This window comes from Rhinolophus sinicus, linkage group LG07, assembly GCF_036562045.2.
Source record: "Rhinolophus sinicus isolate RSC01 linkage group LG07, ASM3656204v1, whole genome shotgun sequence".
In the NCBI taxonomy this organism is placed as follows: domain Eukaryota; kingdom Metazoa; phylum Chordata; class Mammalia; order Chiroptera; family Rhinolophidae; genus Rhinolophus; species Rhinolophus sinicus.
In genome coordinates this window covers 33,629,798-33,651,665 of record NC_133757.1, presented here as the reverse complement: position 1 = coordinate 33,651,665, position 21,868 = coordinate 33,629,798, and the positions used below count along the sequence as shown (strand labels likewise).

General features: G+C 38.6%; 1 protein-coding gene across 3 annotated transcripts in view; it reads right to left on the bottom strand.

Annotated features, from left to right (window-relative positions):
- The window catches only part of PRKG1 (protein kinase cGMP-dependent 1), a 1,130,349-nt gene that overhangs the window by 1,031,761 nt on the left and 76,720 nt on the right, over window positions 1-21,868 (bottom strand). Inside the window, exon 1 of one of the 3 annotated variants that reach the window (XM_019738591.2) lies at window positions 17,881-18,582. The exons of 1 other annotated variant lie outside the window; for it this stretch is intronic. In XM_019738591.2, the coding sequence (XP_019594150.1) occupies window positions 17,881-18,191 (311 nt within the window). In that variant the 5' untranslated portion in view covers window positions 18,192-18,582. Of the gene's footprint in view, window positions 1-17,880; window positions 18,583-21,868 lie in introns of those variants that run through there. One more of the 3 variants, XM_019738608.2, reaches the window with a different exon arrangement.

The following is a 21,868-nucleotide window of genomic DNA, read 5'->3' as shown; positions in this document are numbered from 1 at the left end:
GCAGGGTATTACAATACATGCTGGCTGTGCCCAAGTAAATAAAGCCCCCAGCTTGAACCTGGGAAAGTGCACGTTACCAGCACTTGGGTATTTGATTACAAAAACACAGAGAGCCAAACTGCTGATCAAAACATTTGGGGGAGCTGATACAGGAAACAGAACTGTGAGAAAACTGCCTTTACATCAGCAACAACAGATTTCCAAGAACAATAATTTAGAAACATCTAGAAACTGGAATTCAACACCAGAAATGAGAGAATTAGGTATTAAGAGACCTGGGTCTGGGCTTTGCCCCTTACCCGTGACATTACCCTAGATCACAAACTCTCTGGATCGCATTGTCATTACTTGTATAATGAAAGAGGGTGCACTAAGCAATCCTTGTGGTTGGTTTGTTTTTGTTTTGTTCTGTTTGTTTTTAGTTCTCACTTAGCACTAACAGACCATGCTCTGTAATGGGAAGAGTGAGAGTGTGGAGTCAACCAGACTGGGTTCAAATTCTGGCTTCATTTATACAGAGCTCTGTGATCTTGATCAAGTTGCTTAAACTCTCTGAGCTTCAAAGGCCTCAAATGTTAAGTATGGACTAATGTAGCATTTGAAGATGAAAAAAAAAAACACCTAACAAAACTGAAATGTAAGTGTTGACTCCCCTTAAACACTATATGAATTCCTAAACATACATATATATATATATATATACATATATACACATTTATATATATACATTTAAAATAAACTCTAAAAACCAAAGTCCTGTAAGTGACCCTGATGCTCCTAGTCCAGGGAACAACTGTGGCATCCATATCTATTATGCTCTACCCACCATTCTGGATTCTGCAAATAAACAAAACACGTAGAAACAGTATCAACTTGCTCAATGATTTATGGGATATTTTTGAAAATCTTGTTGTGTCATATGCATTTTTATGAAATTGCTCTAAATCCTTTGTATATGAATGTATATGTGCATCTCTAATATTTTAAATTTCCAGTTGCTTTTTACCTATATTCTTCTCAAAACAGGTTACCATACACAAACATCACTACCTTTACTATTACTTATTTGAATATGAAAATTCAAATATGGGCAATGGAATTTAAGACTTCCAACCACTTGTGTAACTGAAGCTTGAATTTGCAGCTTACTGCAACCATATGAAATAGTTTCATCTCTGAAATCTCTTTTATCAATCCCCAGTGAATCCTCAAAGTAAAATTATTCTTTATTCTCTCAAATTGAAACTTTGTTCCTGGCACCTATACATAAGAAGGAGAAAGAAAAAAAAAAACTAACAGTGCCACCTCATTTCACTGCTGAATAAGCACCAGATTTGGCATGTTTCCCAATTGGCTCATAACCCAGAAGCCTTTGCACCAGGCAGGATTGACTGGCATCAGAACAAAGGCCTCTGGGGAATACAGCCAGCCAGGTATCTAGCCACGGTCCTTAGTGCGAGGAAGTGGAGTCAGCCACAGTCACGTAAATCAGTGACATTCCACTGGGGGCAGGCCCACCTGCATTAGAGAGCATTTAGTCTTGTTCATATGTTTTCAGCCCCACTGGCACAAGAATCCATTAGAATTCTTCCTTTCAAAAAGGTTCTACCATTAAGAGAGTTCGTATTGAAACCCTTCCCCTTCTTCATGAAATCACCACCTCAGGCACACCTAGATAACCAAAATTCCTCCCTTCTCAAATCTTGCAAGGTTTTTTTTGTCTTATATTTCTCTCATATATGCTTGTCCATTCCTTTATCTCATAATTCAAATATTTGCCTCTCATTTCACAAACAGCTCCCTGATTAATTCTATACTCGCCTCAGCGATTGGTGCTTATCTTTTTTAACACACTGATGCTTTCTTCTTTTACTACATGGGAAGCCAAACTGCCAAGTGAGAGGGTAACTTCAAGGATATATCTTAGTGATGAGAAAAAAAAAAATTAAAGACTTGGGAAGCTGTGGGAAGGTATAAGTTATACACTGTGCTTACCACAGTACCACTCAGTACAGCAACCAAATGCATAGATTTTTGGACTCGGAAAGCATTGTGTGGTCTTGGGCAAATCACTCAATTTCTCTGAGTTTACTTCACTTTAGTTTGTCACTACATACACACTGTACCCTTCAGAACTAGTATGAAGATTAGGAAAAAATGTACATGAATCCCCCAGTCGAATGCCTGCACACAGTAAGCATTTCCTAAATGGCAGCCTGCTGCTATTATTGTTATTCCTGTTGATCATGTCATTGCCACACTAATCTATTGGATCTAGGTACAAAACTAAACTCCTCAGTTTCTTCATTATTCCAAACTACAAAAAATCATCCAGTTGAAATCTTATCACACTAATGAAGTTTAATATTTAATTATAACAACGAATGTCCTGGATTCAAATACACCCTTCACATTTAAACTTCAATCTTCCCATTGAATAAACCATATATTGATGTCACATAGTCATTCAAGTGAATTGGTGTAATTTGCAAAATAAGATACCAGCTTATATGAGATGTATAGAAAAGGTAATTTATAAAGACAGAGAGAAGATCAGTGATTGCTTGGGGCTGGAGTGGAGCCAGGATTAACTGCAAATGGGCCCCAAGTAATTGGGGGCAATAGAAATGTTCTGAAACTTGAGTGTGGTCATAGTTGTAAGATTATAAATTTACTAAAAATCATTGTACTGTACATGCACCCTGGGTGAATTTTATGGTATGTGAATTATACCTCAATAAAGCTGTTAAACATATTATTTTTTGTACTAGACAACACATTTCAAAATAAATTAGTATTTTTATTGTAGAGCTTTCCATTATCAGCTCATCACCCCAACTGTCACGAATTTGTCCAAGAATATTAACGTATACCTCCATAAGCTAACAAGGCTGTTATCACTGCTTTTATCCACAATCACATTGTTTTTGAAAAGACGTCTTGAGATGCAGTATCAAAGTCTTCAAGAGAAAGTATTTATTGCTTAAGATTATGTTCTGTGTCTGATGGCTTCTCAGCCTGGACAGCAAATATTCAAGTCAAGAATGAATGGTTTTCAAATAGAAATCTATTATCAGTGCATAACTTTTATGCAGACATTTCAGGAAACATAAAAGGCATTTTGCTCTAAATACTTGTGATGGACTAAAATCAAAGCATTAAAGCAGTGAGTCTTTAAAAATGGGTAGTACTCTAGAGCAGTAGTGCCATATTCTACATACATAATGGCCCTATGTGTTAAAATGAAGGTTAAGAACAACGTTACTAACATTTCACATAAACACATCTGCAAAGAATGACCACCAAATATTCTTCCTGTCTTGATAGCACAGACAGCTAGCTTTTCCTTCAGATAGTACTATAATTATTTTCACTATGATTTCTTAATAGTATTTAAATACATATCACTCAGTTCAAACTTGGCCAATCCTTCTTGACTTCTCTATAGGCCTGCACCTGCTCATTGAATGAAATAAACTGCATTATTGTGTTTGCTCTTCCTTGCCATAGTTAGCCCACAAAGAAGTCATGTAGGATTCTTGCTGTCACTCAGTCTTCTTTTGAAAAGGACCCAGCAAAACCAAGCTGGGTTGCATTGGGCTGTGCTCTAGGACCTTGTCATTACTGACACTCTTTCCACTCATGCTCTTCAGTTTGGTTGAGAGATGGTAATAGGACTTTAATAATGGAATTTAGTGTGATAAATGCAAAACTGACAATACAATGGTAATCCCAACAGCTTATGTTTTAGGTGACGTAAGAAGCCCATACTATGTTTGGATCATGTGCTGAGGGACTCACAAACATCATCTCTCGTCATGGCATGTGTTTTAATCCTCATTTATAATGAGAAAAAATGGGAACTCAGACAAATTCTATGTCACACACCTAGTGAGTGGTAAAGCAGCAATTGAACTAGAGCCCATGCCATTATCTGTTGTATCTGTTGTGTTCCGAGTCTACCTTTTTGTATTCTACATAAATGCATTGCTGTACCACTGCTCCATGGATTCTCAAGGCAATCTCATGAATGCCCTGATGCTGCAGAGTGCGGAAAGGGGGATGAACAGAAGCTGACAACCTACTGTACCTACCGTGTTGTCACTTAAGAGCTGTTGAATTTGGGTTTTGTTACCTCACCACTTTGATGCCTAATTATCTCTTCTGTAAAATGAAGATGATCCAGTCTCCTTTATTCACTCACATATCATGAGGCAAAAATGAGATCAAACATATATTCACTTTTCTAGCCAATGACTATAAGTTGTTACCAAGCCCTACTTTTACCAGATACAAGAAATACAGTTGCACTGGTACACAGGCTGTCCAGGAAAATAACCTCAGATATTCACAGAAGCACATGATCAGGTGAAAATATTTTTTTCTAGGATTGGGTGTTCCCAGGTTCCATCCTAAAGAGCAGGGATGTCCAAACTGCGGCCCGTGGGCCAACTGCTGTCCACAATCCATTGTTAATTGGCCCACAGCAAATTCCCAAAATATATTTAGTTTACTTAAATAAACCAGGTGAGGCAATACGTACTTCACCTCGAGTGAGTGGCCTGGCTGTTTGTGTATTTTACCGCATATGGCCCTTGGTGAAAACCGTTGAAAAAAGTTTGGACACCCCTACTAAAGAGCTAAAAAACAATATGCCAAACAAAATCAACCTTTAAATTTTCCCTGTTTTATTTTGGTTAATGTTGACGCAAGTACCTCATAAAAAAGCATTTTATCAGGAGTTTGATGGTCTCTATCATCTCATAATATTAAGAGATATGTGAATTTTTGGATAGTCAAAATTAGTAAGTTATTATCTTAAGCTTGATAGGATTTTGTTAAGGAGATCTGTGACTGCATCTGCAAAAAGAATTAAGAATTTGAAAAGATATTCCTATAACTAGTTCCATTAATTCCATGCTTGTATTTCTCAACAACCAACCCATTTACTCTTCGAGGTTAACTAGTTTATAAGGTTTTATGTGGCAGAGCTTGAGATGAAACATTTATCTGAATTGGAAGACAATTGTGCGTCCTTGGAAAGATAATATAGAATTAGATTATTCAAACTAAAAGTGATTTTTCAAGACTCTGTCATCCCAGTTTGTCCAGTAAAAAATTCAAATGCCTTCAGCGGCCAGGCAGGTAAAACAAACAAAGGGCATGATTTCTAGAAGACTGTCAGGGGTTACGATGAATATTTGGAGCACAAGGAGTCTCCCCAAGATGGGCCAGGGCCTTCAAGGTCAAAAGTTTGTAAAACACTCTTCTGGCCAAGCCCATCATGCCACCAAGCTCTACTGAGCCTGGTGACAGAAGTTTCCCATTTAAAAAAAACTAGTTTAAATGATGAAGCACCAGACAGCAAGGAACATAAAGAGGCTTCATCTCATCCTTCTTTTGACAAAGGACCATTGAGAGCCTTGTTTCAGCCCTGTTCTGGGCTCCAAGGATACGACAGGGAGCAAAAGAGACCCTGGCTTTGTTTTCATGTTACTCACCATCTTTTGCGGAAAGTAGATGTTAACCAAGTAATGGCCAACATATAAAAATTCAAACTGTGAGGGACATGAAGAAGGAAAATACTGAAAACCAGAAATGTCACTCCAGCCCAGGTTTCCCAGACCCAAGCCATGTTGGAAGAACCCCTGAAAAGGCAGTGTCTTTTTTAGCATATACTCTAAAGTCATAGATTTTCAGGTATAAAATAATTTGGGGTTGGAAAAAGAGATGCATCTAGTATGGCCCTACCCTAGAGTAGTAACTTAATATTTGGTAAATATTTGAACAAACAAATAACTGAAAGCCAATCTGTAGCATATGTTTATTAATTACCAAATAAAGAAGAATCAAAAGGTACTCAACAAACTTTCTAATAATAATTAAGATGCTCATACTGGGAGGAAAATAAATAAGGAAAATAAATAAGCATTGTTAAATTGAAGGAATGTTTCTTTAAAATGGGAATTTGATTCAGTAGGGAAAAGCACAGGCTAATTAAAATGTCTAAACCAATAAAAGAAAATATGCAAGTAGAGAATGGGGAAAACTTACAAGTATGATACAGGGAAAAAAGGCTTCAGGCATGAGCAACTGTATTTGAGAACACTTGAACATAGCAGAAATACAGTATTATCGTAAGAAGAACTACCATGATACTAAGGTGTGCTAGTCTCTGAAAGAGAATGCGCCCATGGACACCATGGGTAGGTGGGTATACGACATATGAAAAATGTGGGTACATGAAAAATTACTGAAGAGCTATCTATATAAAAGGAACAAAACTATAAAAGGAATGGAAAGTAGGACTTGTGCTAAAAAAAAAAAAAAAAGTTGCTGGGTCCATCAGCTAAGCAACATGGCAGATAGAGAAGGACATGGGCTCTTGGGTTACACAGACTGCGTTTGAGTGCTTTAGCCCACTGTTTTATTTTGGGCAAGTTGTTTAACTTTTCTGTGCCTCATTTTCTCCATCTGAAAAAGTAGGATGATAAGAGTATCTACTTTTTCATTATTTTGAGAATTACATGAGAGAGCATAGAAAAATAACTTCTGTAATCACCCTGATCGGCATCATCCTCACTAATTGACTAGTAAAGACAAGGCTAAAAAGTAACAATTACTGACTTCACTTTTATAAAGGATTTCGGTGAAGATGAGAAAAATGTTCACTATGCCCAGAAAAAAGATAAAGAGAAAAGTGAGCCTCGTTGGAGCAAGAGAAGATGTTAATACTATGTTCTTCCCTTACATGATGAGAAAGCAATATAATAAACTATAAAAAGAAGTGCTGAAATCTAGTAAGAAGAGTCATAAAGGAGGAGGGGGTATACCTGCCCTAGGTGATTTAAAAACTCACTAGCAAGGGTTCACTTAGGTATTATTTAATAACTTCTAAGCTTGTCTAGCAGAGAATACCACTCTGTCAAGACAAATAAATGTATATTTGTGTTATTTTCCATCTATCACACTGACAGTAGCCCTTAGGAATCCAGAAGATGGAGTATTGCTCTGATGATAAATGATTAATGTGGACAGGACTTCAGTGGTGGTACCAAAAGATACGAGAAGCCACGGAAGAGTCACCTGAGAAAGGTAGTCTCCTCTGTGATGAGCAGTGTTTTGGTTTGTTCCTTAGGCTGAAGGTTCTGGGAGATGTGTTCCACTTTATTCACCTCCCTGGACATTTTGCAGTGGTATCTTCACCAAAATATTTCAGTAATAGTTCTTTTGATCTATTCATTTCTGAGGGTATAGAAGGGTAACTCTGGCTTGTTTAAAATAATCATGATTATATTATAGATGGAATATAACCCTTGATGGAAATAAGATACTCCTCAAATATCAGAATTTTCTCAAATAATTTCTTATAATCATTCATGAATATGTAAATGAATACTCGAACACACATATATAATGCTACTAAGTGCCTAAATTCTCTATTTATGGAATTTTTTTCTTTCATTATTATTATTTCAAAGGCCGTAGACTGTATTCTTTTAATAGTTTCCAATTTTTTTTTTTTTTAAAAAGGAACTTTTTTCTTTTTTAGGCTAGGCATTTTCCACCAAAACTCAAAGAGGGAGAATGAACATATTAATATCTTAAGCAAAGCAAGAAAAGGCAAAGCCTAGATGAACTTATGAAGTATATAAAAAGGTAAAGAGGTGGCAAGAAGTTAATAGAAGATACACTAGTCACAGAGGGTTTATTGTATTTAGTTGTCATTCCTGTTCATGTTGACTGTTTCATAATAATATTCATTGAGTTTTATGACATTCAGTGCTATGTGAACAAGGAATCATTTAGTTCTTGTTTTTCTTCTTTCAACAAGAGAATGTAGGTCTCCATACTAAGCAATGCTAAAACACCTGGAAGTCAGAGTCATACAAATTATACTTTTTCACGTCATATTTTCCTTTTATGAGGAACAACAAAAAGTCTGAAATGAGATTTTGAAGAAAAATAACTATTTCCTGATCAAGGCTACCACTATAAAAAAAAAAAAGTCATAGCATAGTTCCTTTCACAATATTCTAAAGCTTTTCAGATCTATAACAAGAAACATTATTCATACAAGTGTATGATGGAGTTCAGCACTACATTTTTATAAAGTTAAGTACTAAATGAATGACTGAAATCTTTGAGCAATTCTTTCATTGTACACTGTACCATACACTATGGGGAAAAGAAAGATTTTCCTTAACAATTCAGAACTGAGAGATTTCTATTAAGTCAAATTCATTTACTCAAAATAAAGAAGGATTCCCTGAATAGATCTTCCAGCCAAAAACTACTCTTACTTATCTGAGTGTCTGCCAGCCTACTTTTCTAAGCTTTGGTATCCTCAGACAGTTCCTAAATAAGACAATAGCAATTACCTAGAATGAAGACCGTGATTCACATGAGCATGGAACTCCATGCTCGATAGTACATGCAGTGGACACTCCAGGATTTACTCCACTGCATTGTTGTTCCTCTCCTCCCACTGACAGAAAGAATCGCCATCATAGGCCTAGCAAAATGATACCTGTCACTTGTCACCTTCAGATGTTTACTATTTCTCTATAAAGGATATGGTGACACCCTGTCAAACCAGCACAAGTCTAATCTAAGGCCATCTTTGCTGCCTCGCCACGATATAAAATGTGTTACTCAGTCACCAGTGATTTAGGCAAAGTGAATCTTATGAAGATAGAAGTGTGGAGGGGTGCTAGCGTGTGCAGAGTGGTTGCCAGCCACCTGCAGAAACGGTAGAGTATGACCCCTCTAGTCCATCAGGAACAATAATTCCAGAGGGGAAAAATTCAGAATTCACGTTTTTCTTTCTTGTCACGATGATCCTTTTTTCTTTCGTCTCACTACAGATTTAGAAGCAGTGTGCAAACCATAATTTATTGATAGAGCTGGACCATTAAGATGATGTGCAGTATATCCAGATAGGAGGAGATCATTTTCCTTTATTCCTTGGTCTAGATCTGGCGAAAGCATAATATTACCATAATATGACTGCTTCAGAAAACAGCAAAAGTATTTTGCTAAACTGGGGTATATTAGTCATTATTGATATTTAATACAATTAACCAAATTAAATTAACCAAATTATTTCATGTTCAAAGAAATGGAGTACTACTCCTAAAAGAGCAGGTATGGTCTAGAAGTGAGAACACTGAACAGCAGAAGGTTAGTAGCATTAGGAGATCTACTTTTGACTACATATTCATACTTTAGGCTATTTACTTATGCTTTTGCTGGGCCTAAGTTACTCTACTTCTATATAGAAGTCAGTTAAATTGCATCTATCTTAAAGCGATTCTGGTGATGTTTAATTAGAATTTATGATCTTCAGACAGGTAAAGGTAACTAACATTTTTTTTTTTTTAATTTGATGCAGATGGAAGTAGTATACGTTGACACTAAATTGTCACTGATTTTTTTCAATGCTACTGCCCATCCTTTCATATCTGGAATTATAAGAACTCTTCACACAAATATTTTCCTAGTGCCCTACTACAAACTCTTGCCCACCATCCTGCTTCTAACTGCTAGGCCACATAAGTGAACACATGCTTTTGTTCATGTTTCTTATTGTTGCTAATTCCTCTTATCCTTCCCATTTAGGTCCAATAACCAAATGCAAGACATAAAGCAGGATTCATAATGAAAGTGTTTACTTTCCTTACGATTAACTTCCCTGCGTAATTAATGTCCCCGATCCTCCAGGCAGCCTTATTACTTCTACTCTGCTTTAACGTGCTATCTGTCAGCTGAATACATTTTCATATTTTAGAAGGGCGGGGAGGGGAAGGAGACAAAACAGCTTCTCGCTGACTCCCATAATGAGAAGATTTTGACCAAAAAGTGTTTGCAATCATATTGGCGATTTTCATCTCATATAAAGTATTATATTGGCTGATCCTTGCCTGAGAAGATGATGATGAAATTACAAGTGTAAGGAGGCTCCTATCAGAGACAGTTAGGAACATCTTGAGGAGTTTTTAACAACAATATATGGGGAAAAGAGGAAAAGAAGGCTACACAAGAAAGAGCTGGCAATCTGTGGCAGGAGTGAGGCTGTGACCACAGTGTTTTGGAATTCCCATCTTGCCCAGGAGGCTTCCTGAGGGACATACCAGATTCTCTGATTGGGAGTGTTATTTCAGACCTCTCAACTGCCAGCAGTGCCTAGACTTGTTCACTCAAACCAAACCGTCCGGAAAAGGGGGCTGAGAGCTTGACATGCTTGCTCTGCTTTCTCTGAAGCCTCCTAGGAAAGTACTCCTCAGCCTGAGCTCAGGCTGTTTGCCTTAAAAGGATAAAATATCTGTATGGGGAAAAAAAAAAAAACAACTGTAGCTGGCTGCAGAGACATCACATACCAGAAGGAGAGTCACTACAAGCCCCGTACAGCTCTTTCAAGGAGAGCTCATCATTGTCTCACCTTCATATACTTAAAATTTCACAGAAGCATCTGGGACCCAAGGAAACAGTCTTAGTGGCTAAGAAGGCAGCTGCCCCACCCCACCCCCTCTGCTTGTGAGAGTGGAAAGAACTTGGGATTGATGGCTAATCCTAATGTGTGTCATATTTGAACAGTGGCCAGGACTCATGGCTGGCAGGAAGGAGGAAACATACTTATCCATTGACTGGAGCCCCAGGTCCATACAGGTATTGCCCAGAGATCAAGGTGCAGATGCTATGGGGATTGGGGAGCTGGAGCTGCCTGACTCTAATGCAAGCAGGTATCTTGGGTTGATAAAAAGAGACCAAGGAAAGTGCTTTCCCAAAGAATGTGAATTCAAATATCCTATAACAACAACCAAAGTTGAATTGAATACTCTTTCAAGGAGGTTTTCTATCCTAGCTGCATATTACAATCACTTCAGGAGTTAAAATAATATACCTATACCTGAGGCCCACCCCAGAGCAATGAAATAGAATCTCTGGATGTGGTACCCCAGGAAAAGTATTTTTCAGAGTTTCCTGTAAGGTTCTAAAATGCAGCCAAGGTTGAGAACCAATGGGCTAGGCACGGTAATGATTACTTATTTGGGAAAATAAACAATAAGACATGAATTAAATAGTGTACACCTATAATATGGAAAAACATATCTACTGCTTTTGCAAGCCCCTAGTGCTCAAAGGTTTTAACCAATAGAAACATTCAACTCTTTAAGTGGAAAGTTTATCCTGGTCCTTTGTTTAATATCATACACACGTACGCACATACACACCCTGTTATCTTCTTATCAGAGTGGTTCCAAAATTTTGCTGCACATTGAAGTTATCCGAGGAATCTTTAAAACATAGTGATGGCTGGCTTCCACTCTCAGACAGTCTGATTTTAACTGGTTTCGGGTAAAACCTAGGCACTGGATGTTTTAAAGGCTCCCCAGATGGTTCTAATGTGCAGCAAAGTTTGGAAACCACTGTGCCTACCTTATTTTTCCCACTTCTCCCAAAGAACTTCACTTGCAGTTTAATTATTGGCGAATAGACACTCCCCTGAAAACAGCTTGTATGTTATTCATTAGGTTTCCGCACAATTGCCTGATCCTCACACTCCTTGAGAAGCAGGAGAACCTCTCGGCTAAGAACGGCTTTCGAGTTCAAATTCCGGTTCAGCCGTTTACGATGTGTGTGACCTTGAGCAAGTTATTTCGCTTCTCTGAGCTTCAGTGTCCCGGCCTCAGTGCTGGGAAATGGGGATACTCTGGAGTCTTCCTTACAGGGTTCTATGCTAAAAACGACAACTTATGGAAAGCACAGGAGCAGTGCCTGGCACACAGTAAGGGCTCATTCATTCACAGTAATGAATGTTAAACCTCCTGACAATGAAGGGCAGTGCCATTCTGACCCATTATTTTTGAGACAGTGATGCACAGACTTGTTCTCCTCATTCCTTTTTCTGTACTATGGAATGCACAAAAATCACCAAGCCCTCCCCGGTATCAGACTAGGGGATGTTTAAAACGCACAACACAAGGCATTCAAAATAAGCATTGGCCTAAAGGAAACATCTTAAAATCCCTGTGCGGCTCCCACACCCAGAGGAAGTGAATCTTCACTATACTCTAGTTTGGGTGTCTCCTCTCTATAGCTGTCTTCCTCCACAAAGTACTACCTGACTTACAGATTCCATTCCAGTCATTGTGTCTATTTACTCGCCACAAAGCCCATCATTCCTTTCCAACCGCTTTGCAAACATGGCATAGCTTTAACAATTCTCATCTTATTTTGCCCTGTGCTGTTCCCCACCTTCTACACACACATAACTCTTCCAACTCTACTCTTCTGCTTTGTTTCATAAAAATGTCTAAGATTATAAAATCCATTCAGAAACACGACACTTTTGGGAGCTTATTATTAGTCCCACCTTTTGTTAAACATCTGTTTTGTGTAGCTACGGTTTTTGTGCCATTGTTTATATGTACATGACAGTTTTGGAGGGAGAACATTCCTCTGCTCTTACAAACAAAATTATACTTAGAGGGTTCACACAGGCTGCACATATTTAACTTCTCAGAAAACAAATCTTAAGGAGATGCTGATCAACGCAGTCATCGCAGGAGATGGTGAAAGGAAAGTAGAACGAGTGTCAGAAGGCTGGGTGTGAGGAAGTAGAGATGGGCTGTCAGGGAAGAGGTGGCCAAGAGCACCAGCTCAACAATTCAGATTAGGATTCAAAATGCCACAGATGTGATTGCATAATAAGCTGTTGAGCACGCTGGTAAACGCTGCTTGCAGCATGTGCTTATTTATCATTGTCTTGTGTTCTCCGAGCATGGAAGGTTCAAGTTGGAGGGCCTGAGTGCTAGCAGCAGGGCTGGTTCCCTGAGATGGGCAGCAGCACCTATAGCAGAGATGGCAGAAAGAGCAGCAGCCCCAGTGTTGAAACTGGTTGCTAGGATACCATGGAGACCCTCCATTGCTAGGCAGACAGTAAAAAAAATGTTTCCATATGCCTTATACCCTGCAAACGGCAACAATAAAAACATCGTCTGCCTTCTTTTACCCTTTCCCATTAGGAATACAAATCCAACTCTTTAGTGAAGTAACAAGTAGCGGGAGTTTGGAAATGTGGCCCAGTAGAGCAAAGAAGCTAGCTGGTCATTGATAGTCTCAGGCAGTTTCTAGAGCTCCTCTATTCAAGGGCTTGTCAGTATTTTTATTATAAGCCCCCTTTTAGGGGCACACAACTTGACTGTGTTTCAAAACACCCTAGTAGGGTTTTAGCAGCCTGTTCTCATACATTTTTTATAAAGTCTTCCACAAATTCAAATTTACTGCATAGACTACAATGTCCAATTAAGCAAACTGAAATAGGAAAGCCTATTACAATAACGTTAAAATTCCTTCACGAAAACAAGAAAGATGAATTTCAAAAACTAGCTTCAGGTTCATTTCTCATGTCCCATTTGCCTAGGAATGTGAGGAACCTGCAACGATGTCTGTGGTATAAAATTAGATTATTTTCAATGGGAACATTTTAAAGTGAGTGGAAAACGGAACGTGCTTTTTTCAAAGAGTGAAACTGGGTTTCTTTAAGAATTTTAATCACCTGCTGCTTAGTTACATTAAATACCCTTACCTAGTTGGAAGAGCTATGGTTATTAATCAGTACTGCGCTGGTGAGGGGTGGAGGATTGGACTGATATTCTGAAATTCAGAGCTTTATTTATGAGTAAAAACTATTCTCCGAGTAAAACACACACACACACACACACACACACACACACACACACACACACGACTCTTGATTATTCCAAAAACAAGCAGAAATGCCCTCTCACCTACTTTATAAAATAGAAACTAAGATTTTCATTCTCTCTAGCCTAAACTTGCTTTTCCTCAATTCCCACTATGGGATGGTGTTCTGGTACAGCCACTACAACAGATGTACCCTCAGATGTACCCTCTGCTTTCTTTTGCTGTCTGTCCCTTGGTTGATGGCTTTCCCCATCCCTACCCCACCCCTCTCATCCCATCACTACTAAATTATGGTCATCCTTCAAATATGTATTTACTTTAAATAACTCCAATTCCATAAGAGTTTCTGATACCACAAAATTAAGTGGGCTCAATCATATTTTGCCAACCGTCTTCGTTATCGCCTCTGTGACTTGCCTTATTCTACTTTCTAGAATATTTACTTGTGCAGTACTGCTAACTACTTGTTAACTCCTTGATGGTAGCACCTATATATCTCTCACCTCTAATGCCTGGCAATAGCTTGCACAAAGCAGACATCTCATAAAAGAACTGAGCTGTAGGGTGCATTTTAAACTTAATTGTTGCTTTTGAAGATATCTATGTTTTAATATTATGCCATCTATGCTTACACTAAAATCCTGGAATTCTCTCAACTTCCCACAGAATTTAACATACAGCTTATACAAAGATTCCACTTCTCTTGAGACGTACTAGTGTTAATGTTTAAGAGTTCATATAAGATCTTGTTAAACTTAATGCCTCCTTAAAAATAAGAAACTATATTTCTTTATCCTCAGATCTTCCAAAGTACTTCACAATTAAAAAGTGAAACATAACAAAATATGTCAAAATTCCCTGAAATTCAGCTACCTCTGAGGTGAAAAGCAATAGCTTAACAAGAATACAGAGACACTAACAACTTTTGATAGGAACTCAAATCTGTATAGCCAAACTTAAATGACATGGGACCCTGAGACAGCAAAACGGAAAGAATTTAGGAATATTTACAATAGGTAGAGGGTTTAGATAAAAATATCAGAGTTCCACTCTTAAAAGAAAAATAAAGTCAATTTTCAGGAATGAAATGTCATGAAATAAAGTTACTTCAAAAGCCCATAAGAAATGTATATATATGATCTCCGAAAGGCTATCTGATCTCATAAAATTGATTTTTTTCACATTTTTAAGGGTTTGTTTGCTCAATCTACTTCAAAACATATAGCCTAATAGTTCACATTCTCAAGTAGTTATTTTGTATCAGTGGAATACAGATTTCAATTTGCTACATCAGTTCTTTGCCTCACATTCATAACGAAAAAGGGCTTCGGTGCTATTTGTATACAGGTGTAAAAGCGAGGAAAGCACTCTCACACCCCACAGGTGCAACAGAAGGGCCCGAGCTAGCTCCTGTAATCTGACTGAGACTTCCCTCTAATTCCCAGCTTAAAGAGAAAATTCCAAACCAAAAATGTTAAGATGATTTAAGTTAATAAGTTAATTTTCATTTTACACTATTTTCCAAATGAACAAAAATCACTGAAAAACAAAAGTTTAAAAATTATCCTCAAAAGTCCTCAGCAAGGTAAACAAATATATTTGCACATATCAGATAATTGAGCAGAATGTTAACTGGGCAGTTACCTACATCTAATGGAAAGAGAACAGAAAACTAATATGAATTTGAAATCAATTGTATGCTATTTAGATGGTTTGATTTTAACTTGAACTCCCAATAATCTGTGTGTAAGTTTAAGAAAGATGACTAAATTTAAGTTGTACTAAGATGAAATATAATGACAAACACTTGTTGACAGTGTCTGTATTAGGTTGGTGCAAAAGTAATTGCGGTTTAAAAGTTTAAAAATAATTGCAAAAACCACAGTTACTTTTGCACCAATCTAATATAATCATTTTTTTATAGCGAAATAAATTGAAATGCAAACAAGGCTTCTCTGGCAATTTTTCCTATTTTTTTGTGGTGCTATCTTGCACAATCCTTCAAGTGACATAAGAATAATCATTTTGCACTTCTCTTTCTCTTAAGAATGGTACACTCTACCACTTAAGCCAATTTTATTCTAGTTTCCTTTATGTAAGTGTGAAAAAAAGAACAGATGTTTTTCCAAAATTATTTAAGCTTGGAAGAAGACATTCTATCATTTTCTTCAATATAATCTTTCAGAATCACCAAAACCATCACGGTGATACCTTAACAGCTGACTTCTTTAAAGCACAAGTTATTAAATAAATATCAGAATGCAGAGAATTGCTCGACAGATAAAATGTTAATTGTAACAGAATTATATGCCACACTAATTTCATTTTCCACTATGGTCTTTTTTTAAAATCTAGTTGTTCTTCATATCAAGCACTAAGAGATTTCTAAAACTTCAGGTCCTTCCCTACTTTCTAGATTCCTTTAGATCGTGTCTGATACAACGTTTAACTGGAGTTATCAGCTGGCTTGATCGTGCTTCATTATAAAACCTATTAAAATGGTCTTTTTATAAAAGCAGAGTTTGCTCTGTGTTACTCCAAAGTCCTGCAGTTACTAAAGTGAGATCCTGTGGATTGCTTAAAGATCCAGAGAGCTGTCTTTGAGTTATTTTTTTCATTATGCAAAACTTGGCCCAGGAGAGATGGCCATGTACCTCGTTAGCTAAAACAGGCAAGCATGTCAGGACTGCAAATTAATTTAGCAGAGAAAGTTGGAGTGAATATAGAAACCATTCAGGTTTCCAAGGCAGATCTAAGTCTACTGAACTATTAGACAACTTGATGAGGTTAGAATCTCAGAAATGTTTATCCTTCTTGTCTCTTCCCCACTCTCTCACAAAATACGAGCCCCGCATTAAGCTAAACCTGCATGACGAACAACAAATGCTCTTCAGGAACCAACAAGTATAGGTACAACTTTAAGTTTTCAAAAGTGGAATTAGTACATACTCTCAAGCTCTCTCAAATCCAATAAGTACAAAATGATATAATCAAGTATTTATTCTCTCTCTGCCTATATTAGTTCTTTGTTTTTATGAAGTGAAGGGTTCCAAGGGACCTTGTATGATTATGTAACATGCTATCTAGCCAATGTGATGTAGTTTGGAATAGAGTATCAAAATCCTTCATTTTGTCAATTGTGCCATTATCTATTAATTCAAAATACCATTCATGTGGATGCTCATTCTATGTTAACCTTATGTTCCTACCACTTTACATAAGAACTCTGACTTGAGCAGTGTATAACAAGTTTCATTCAATTTTCCCCACCCAAGTTGTGAAGCCCACTGACATCAGAACTACGTAGTTCTCTAAATGCTAGAACAATACTAGGGTGGTTGCATCAGAAGCCAGGAGTAAGGCAAACAGTGTGTCTACCGCTGTCAATAAAGGTAAGTGTACTTCTCTATATTTGAACCTGAAAACATGCAACCCCCTTTGGAGAAGGAGGTGCCCCATGAGTAACCTAATGCAAATTCCTTAAGGAAAATAAGCAATATTCTCCCTCAGATGTTAAGGAAAAAAGAAAAAAAAATTGTTTTTAAATCAACAGACTAAGCTTCCATTTGTGGATTGCAAATGCCATCCAATTCAGGAAATCAAAAAAGCTGCCCTCTTCTATGCACATTTGCTTATTTTTGACACTTTGATGATGACAGAAGATCAGGTTTGAAGGGTACCAGCGTAAACTGCCAGCATGTAGAGAAATCCGGAAGAGCCACCAAAACATAGAAAGTAAGGGTGGTATCAGACGCATTTCATTTCAAGTCTGATGAGCCGGCATTTAGGGTTTTCCGGCTGGGCAGCTATGCCAAGGCATTTGGGAGATGGGGCTTTTTATTCAGCTTCTCACATACACACACACAGCCGGACACACACCTGGGGCACATTCAAACTCTATAATCAGTAGTTGGCATATATGAATGTACATGTATAGATTTTTTTTAAAAAATAGCTTGACATCTGACAAAGACATGAAGGCAACGTAGGTGCAGGGAGTCTGGCTCTAGAAACGTGCACGGCCCCGCAAGTGGTGCCAGAAATGAAACATTTCTGAGGATGAGGACAGAGAAGGCAAGCGGGAGGGGCGGGGGCCGACAGACAACACAGACACCCGCAGCTCCCCACCAACGGGGCGCCACATGGCCCCGGCGCGTAACCCCTGCTTACTGTGGGCTCTTGGGGTAGAAGGGCAGGGTCACATGGCTGAGATCCTGGATGTCGAAAGCGGTGGGCTCCGCGGAGATCGCCTGCCGCTTGGTGCGCGGCTCTCCCTGCAAGGTGCTGGCGCTCTGCTTCTGCGCCTGCTGGGTGGCGGGCCGGATCACCGAGCGGTACTTGTCCAGCTCGTTCTGCAGCTTCTGGATCAGTTCGTCCTTCTGATCCAACTCCAGCTCCAGCTCGTCGATGAGAGCATCGCGCTGCCTCAGCTCCTCGATCTTCTCCTGGAGCGCATACTGTAAATCCCGCAGGGTGCCCATGCTCCTCCGGGCTGCCGGGGGCTCCTTCCTGCCGCTGCTTCGCGTCTTGGGGCTTCCTCCCCTCTCCGATCAACTTTCCCCAAAGTCGCCGCTGCCTCCCGAGTGCAAAAGCTTCCTACTTGAGACCAAAGCCAGCCCTGGCTTCTGAGCATGCCCAGTCCGCCGGCTCCAGCCACGGAGAGTTTCAGTGCAGATTCCACTTCTTGGGGCTGACGGAGAGGCTGAGTGTGGGGATGAGCAAAACAGCAGGTCCAACCCGGGATTAAACCTGACACACGGTGGGCGCCGCAGCGCGGGGGAGAATAGCAGGCAGCGCGGTGGCAGGGAAGCGGGAGCAGGGGACGTGGATGAGGCTCCGAGGCAGTGGTTGGTCTGTTCGGGTCACTCGCGCCGGGCGCCAGAGGAAGCCAGCGGTGCGTGTGGGGAGCCTGATAACCCTCTGGGGCGCGCCAGGGGATGAGCAGGCGGAGCGAGGCAGGAGCACCACTTTGGGGGTGGGGAAGTGAGAGGGAAAGGACAGCCAGGACCCTGTGCAAACTGGGGAGGTGTCAGCCGGCGCCAGAGCTGACCGATCTTGAGGACAACGGGCTACAATCCTGGCGATTTAAGAGGGCAGAACGCACTCTGCATCCTAAACGCTCTGGGTTCTGGAGGTATTTGGACCGCCAGCCTCAGCAAGAAAGACTCCCGAACGGTGTGGCTGAGCTCTGCCTTCTCCCAAGCCACCTTTCCCACCGGCAGTGCAGCACACAGGTGGCTAACGCTGAAAAGAAACTTGCCTCTCAGGAGATAAGAGCCAATGCATGCCTGGGAGGGATTCCGAATCCCTAACATCCAGGTGCCTTTGGGGAAGGGAGGTTGGAGGTTGGGGGGTCTGACCTTTTCCCCCTCAGCATTGCCACTGTCTGCCCGCTCCTGCTAATTACTCCCCTTTCACCCCTCACCCCTCAAAACTAATGTTAATGAACTCTTTGTAGGGTAAAGGCCAAAATGGGTTTGGACCCTAAAGACTCCTCAGCTCCTCCACTATCCTGAGCTAGTGTCTGCGGAATTGTTTATAGATGGACATTGCTACTTCCATTTGCTTAATTTGGGGTGGGGGGTTGGAGGGCAATCATTACTGAGCTTCAAAAAGTTCATCCTAAAATTGAACCATACCTTTAAAAATATTACTGCCCTGACAACCAAAATGTTAGGACTGTACCCTTCCACTTGAATGGCAAGACACAAACTTTGAAAAAGAGGGAAGATAATAAAGAGAAGGGGGACCCTAGTTGGGCTGCAATAAATTGTACACTATACCACTCCACGCCATCCCTGCCCACTCAATATTTCTAAAAACAATGACTATTAGGTAGCATCCTTTTTTTCCAAAGGTAATTCTGCCATCATTGGAACACATGTTTAGAATCTCCAAATATTTACTTTATACTTAACTAAATTCCTAATATTTATCTAAATCTTTACCAACTCATCCCATTTTATAGTATGTTTATTAGCAGCCCTCTAATTACTATTCTTGGACACTCAGTATTATAAACCTCAATGCTGAATTTGGCAATTCCCTAAAACTAAACAAAGTAGAGAGACAATAGTTTAAAACTGAATTGGAATCCAGAACTATTCACTGGAATCTAAACTTAGCCAAGGATGTATATTAGTCTCAAAACAAACTTGCTCACTTTTACTTTTGAATACACAACTTTTCTAAGCTGAGAAAGAAAAAAACAAAGGAAAGAAGGAAGGAAGAAAGAAGGAAGGAAGGAAGGAAGGAAGGAAGGAAGGAAGGAAGGAAGGAAGGAAGGAAGGAAGGAAGGAAGGAAGGAAGGAAGGGAAGGGAAGGGAAGGGAAGGGAAGGGAAGGGAAGGGAAGGGAAGGGAAGGGAAGGGAAGGGAAGGAAAGACCAGCTAGCCACAGGCAAGGTAGCAAGCTTTTTGATTTAAAGTGTATTTGTTTGTAATTAGAGGTGTAAATGACAAAGGATATATAATCTTAAACATTCTTCCATACAGATTATGATCTAATTTTCTTAATACAGATGACTTAAGACACTTAATTTTTCTGCTTTCCAACACGGACATGTAATATATAAAGTGGATAATTCTCAAAACATTTTCATTTGTAATGAACAAAACATGAATAACTTACAAATACTGATAGCAGGAAATAATAGCTCTGAATTATTGTTGTCTTAATGAAAACTAAGCCAAGCAGAAGTTCTGTGGCTTTCTGTATAAGTGACACTATTCTAAAAGAGCTTCTGTGATATTTTCCCTCTCCCAGGCAAAAGGCCAAATTCTTATCTTTTTAACCTATGGGAATTCTTTAATTCCATGGGAAAATGTTTAAAACTAAATGATTTTTTTTCTATTGATCTATTATAGGGTTCCATGAGGCCAAGAATTTATGTCTAAAAATACATCAAAAGCAATGTATAAGGAATATCATTAGATAACTGCTAAGCAGGGTTATATTTTAAGTTTCATTTGAGACTAAATGGGGTTACTTAATGTCTTCAAGCAGCACAAAGTAGAGGATATTCTTTCTCATTTGTAGAAAGACTGTCTGTCTACATGTACAAAGGAAAAAAGAAACTAAAGCATTTCCCCCTCCCCCAAATAAAAAAATTGCATTTCAACCAAAAAATATTTGGGTATTTTTTAACAAAAGCGATGTTTCTTTTACACTGAATTATATAAATATTTTTCACTATTTAAGCTATCATATCTAGATACAATTATAGGATATATACCCGTACATGTTACATTTTCATTTTAAATGGAAGTCTTGTGATACAAAATATTCCACGATGAATCCCATATTAAAAGTCAAGAATCTGTTTTAAGAAGTGCAAACAAAGTAAATGACCAAGAAGATATGACTATTACAACTGACTTACACTTTGAAAGGTGTTCAAGGTATAAAAATATATTTGGTTATATTAGCCTATATAATTTAAAAATAATTTAATTTTATATTTTATCATACTTTAAATACTTTATAGTTATATAAAGTCAAAATAAATATTTTATGTAAGTTTTTCAATGATGTTCTTAACTGGCTGATTAGATCTTGATTTTCCATCTCACCTTTTGAGTGATTCCAAAATTCTCTTCAACATCTTTTGCATTGTACTTGGTAAATGCTCGGAATAAATTTTATGTGAAAAATCAAGGTCCTGCAGACAAATTTTACTGTGTGTCTTATAGTAAATTTAGTTGGCTAAATTTTAAGATCAAGGATCAGGCACAAGTTTATTTTCTACTCATTAAGAAGTAGCTACCATAAATCTGGAAAGGAGTAGAGTGGAATGACATATACTGAGTTCTCTCACTACCTATTTGGGATGACATTTTGACATTACATGCTAAAACAGAGAACAATGCAAATTTGAAGGAACTGAATTTATACTCTAGAATTCCATAGTCCACTCACAATCTACTTTTCAGCAGTCTGTCTGTAATAGCTCTAATAGAAGCAAAGCTTCACCAGTAGCCAAACCATCCTGTGGCATATTATTACTCTTCAATTTTGTATCCAACCCTCATGGATGAGGATTAGTATTATGCCTTCCTTAATAAATCTCAGAATTATTGAATAAAATATTAAATAACACAGTTTTATCATGATGCTATGTATTAAAAAATAGTCTGTAGAATTTCTAATTCTTCACTAAA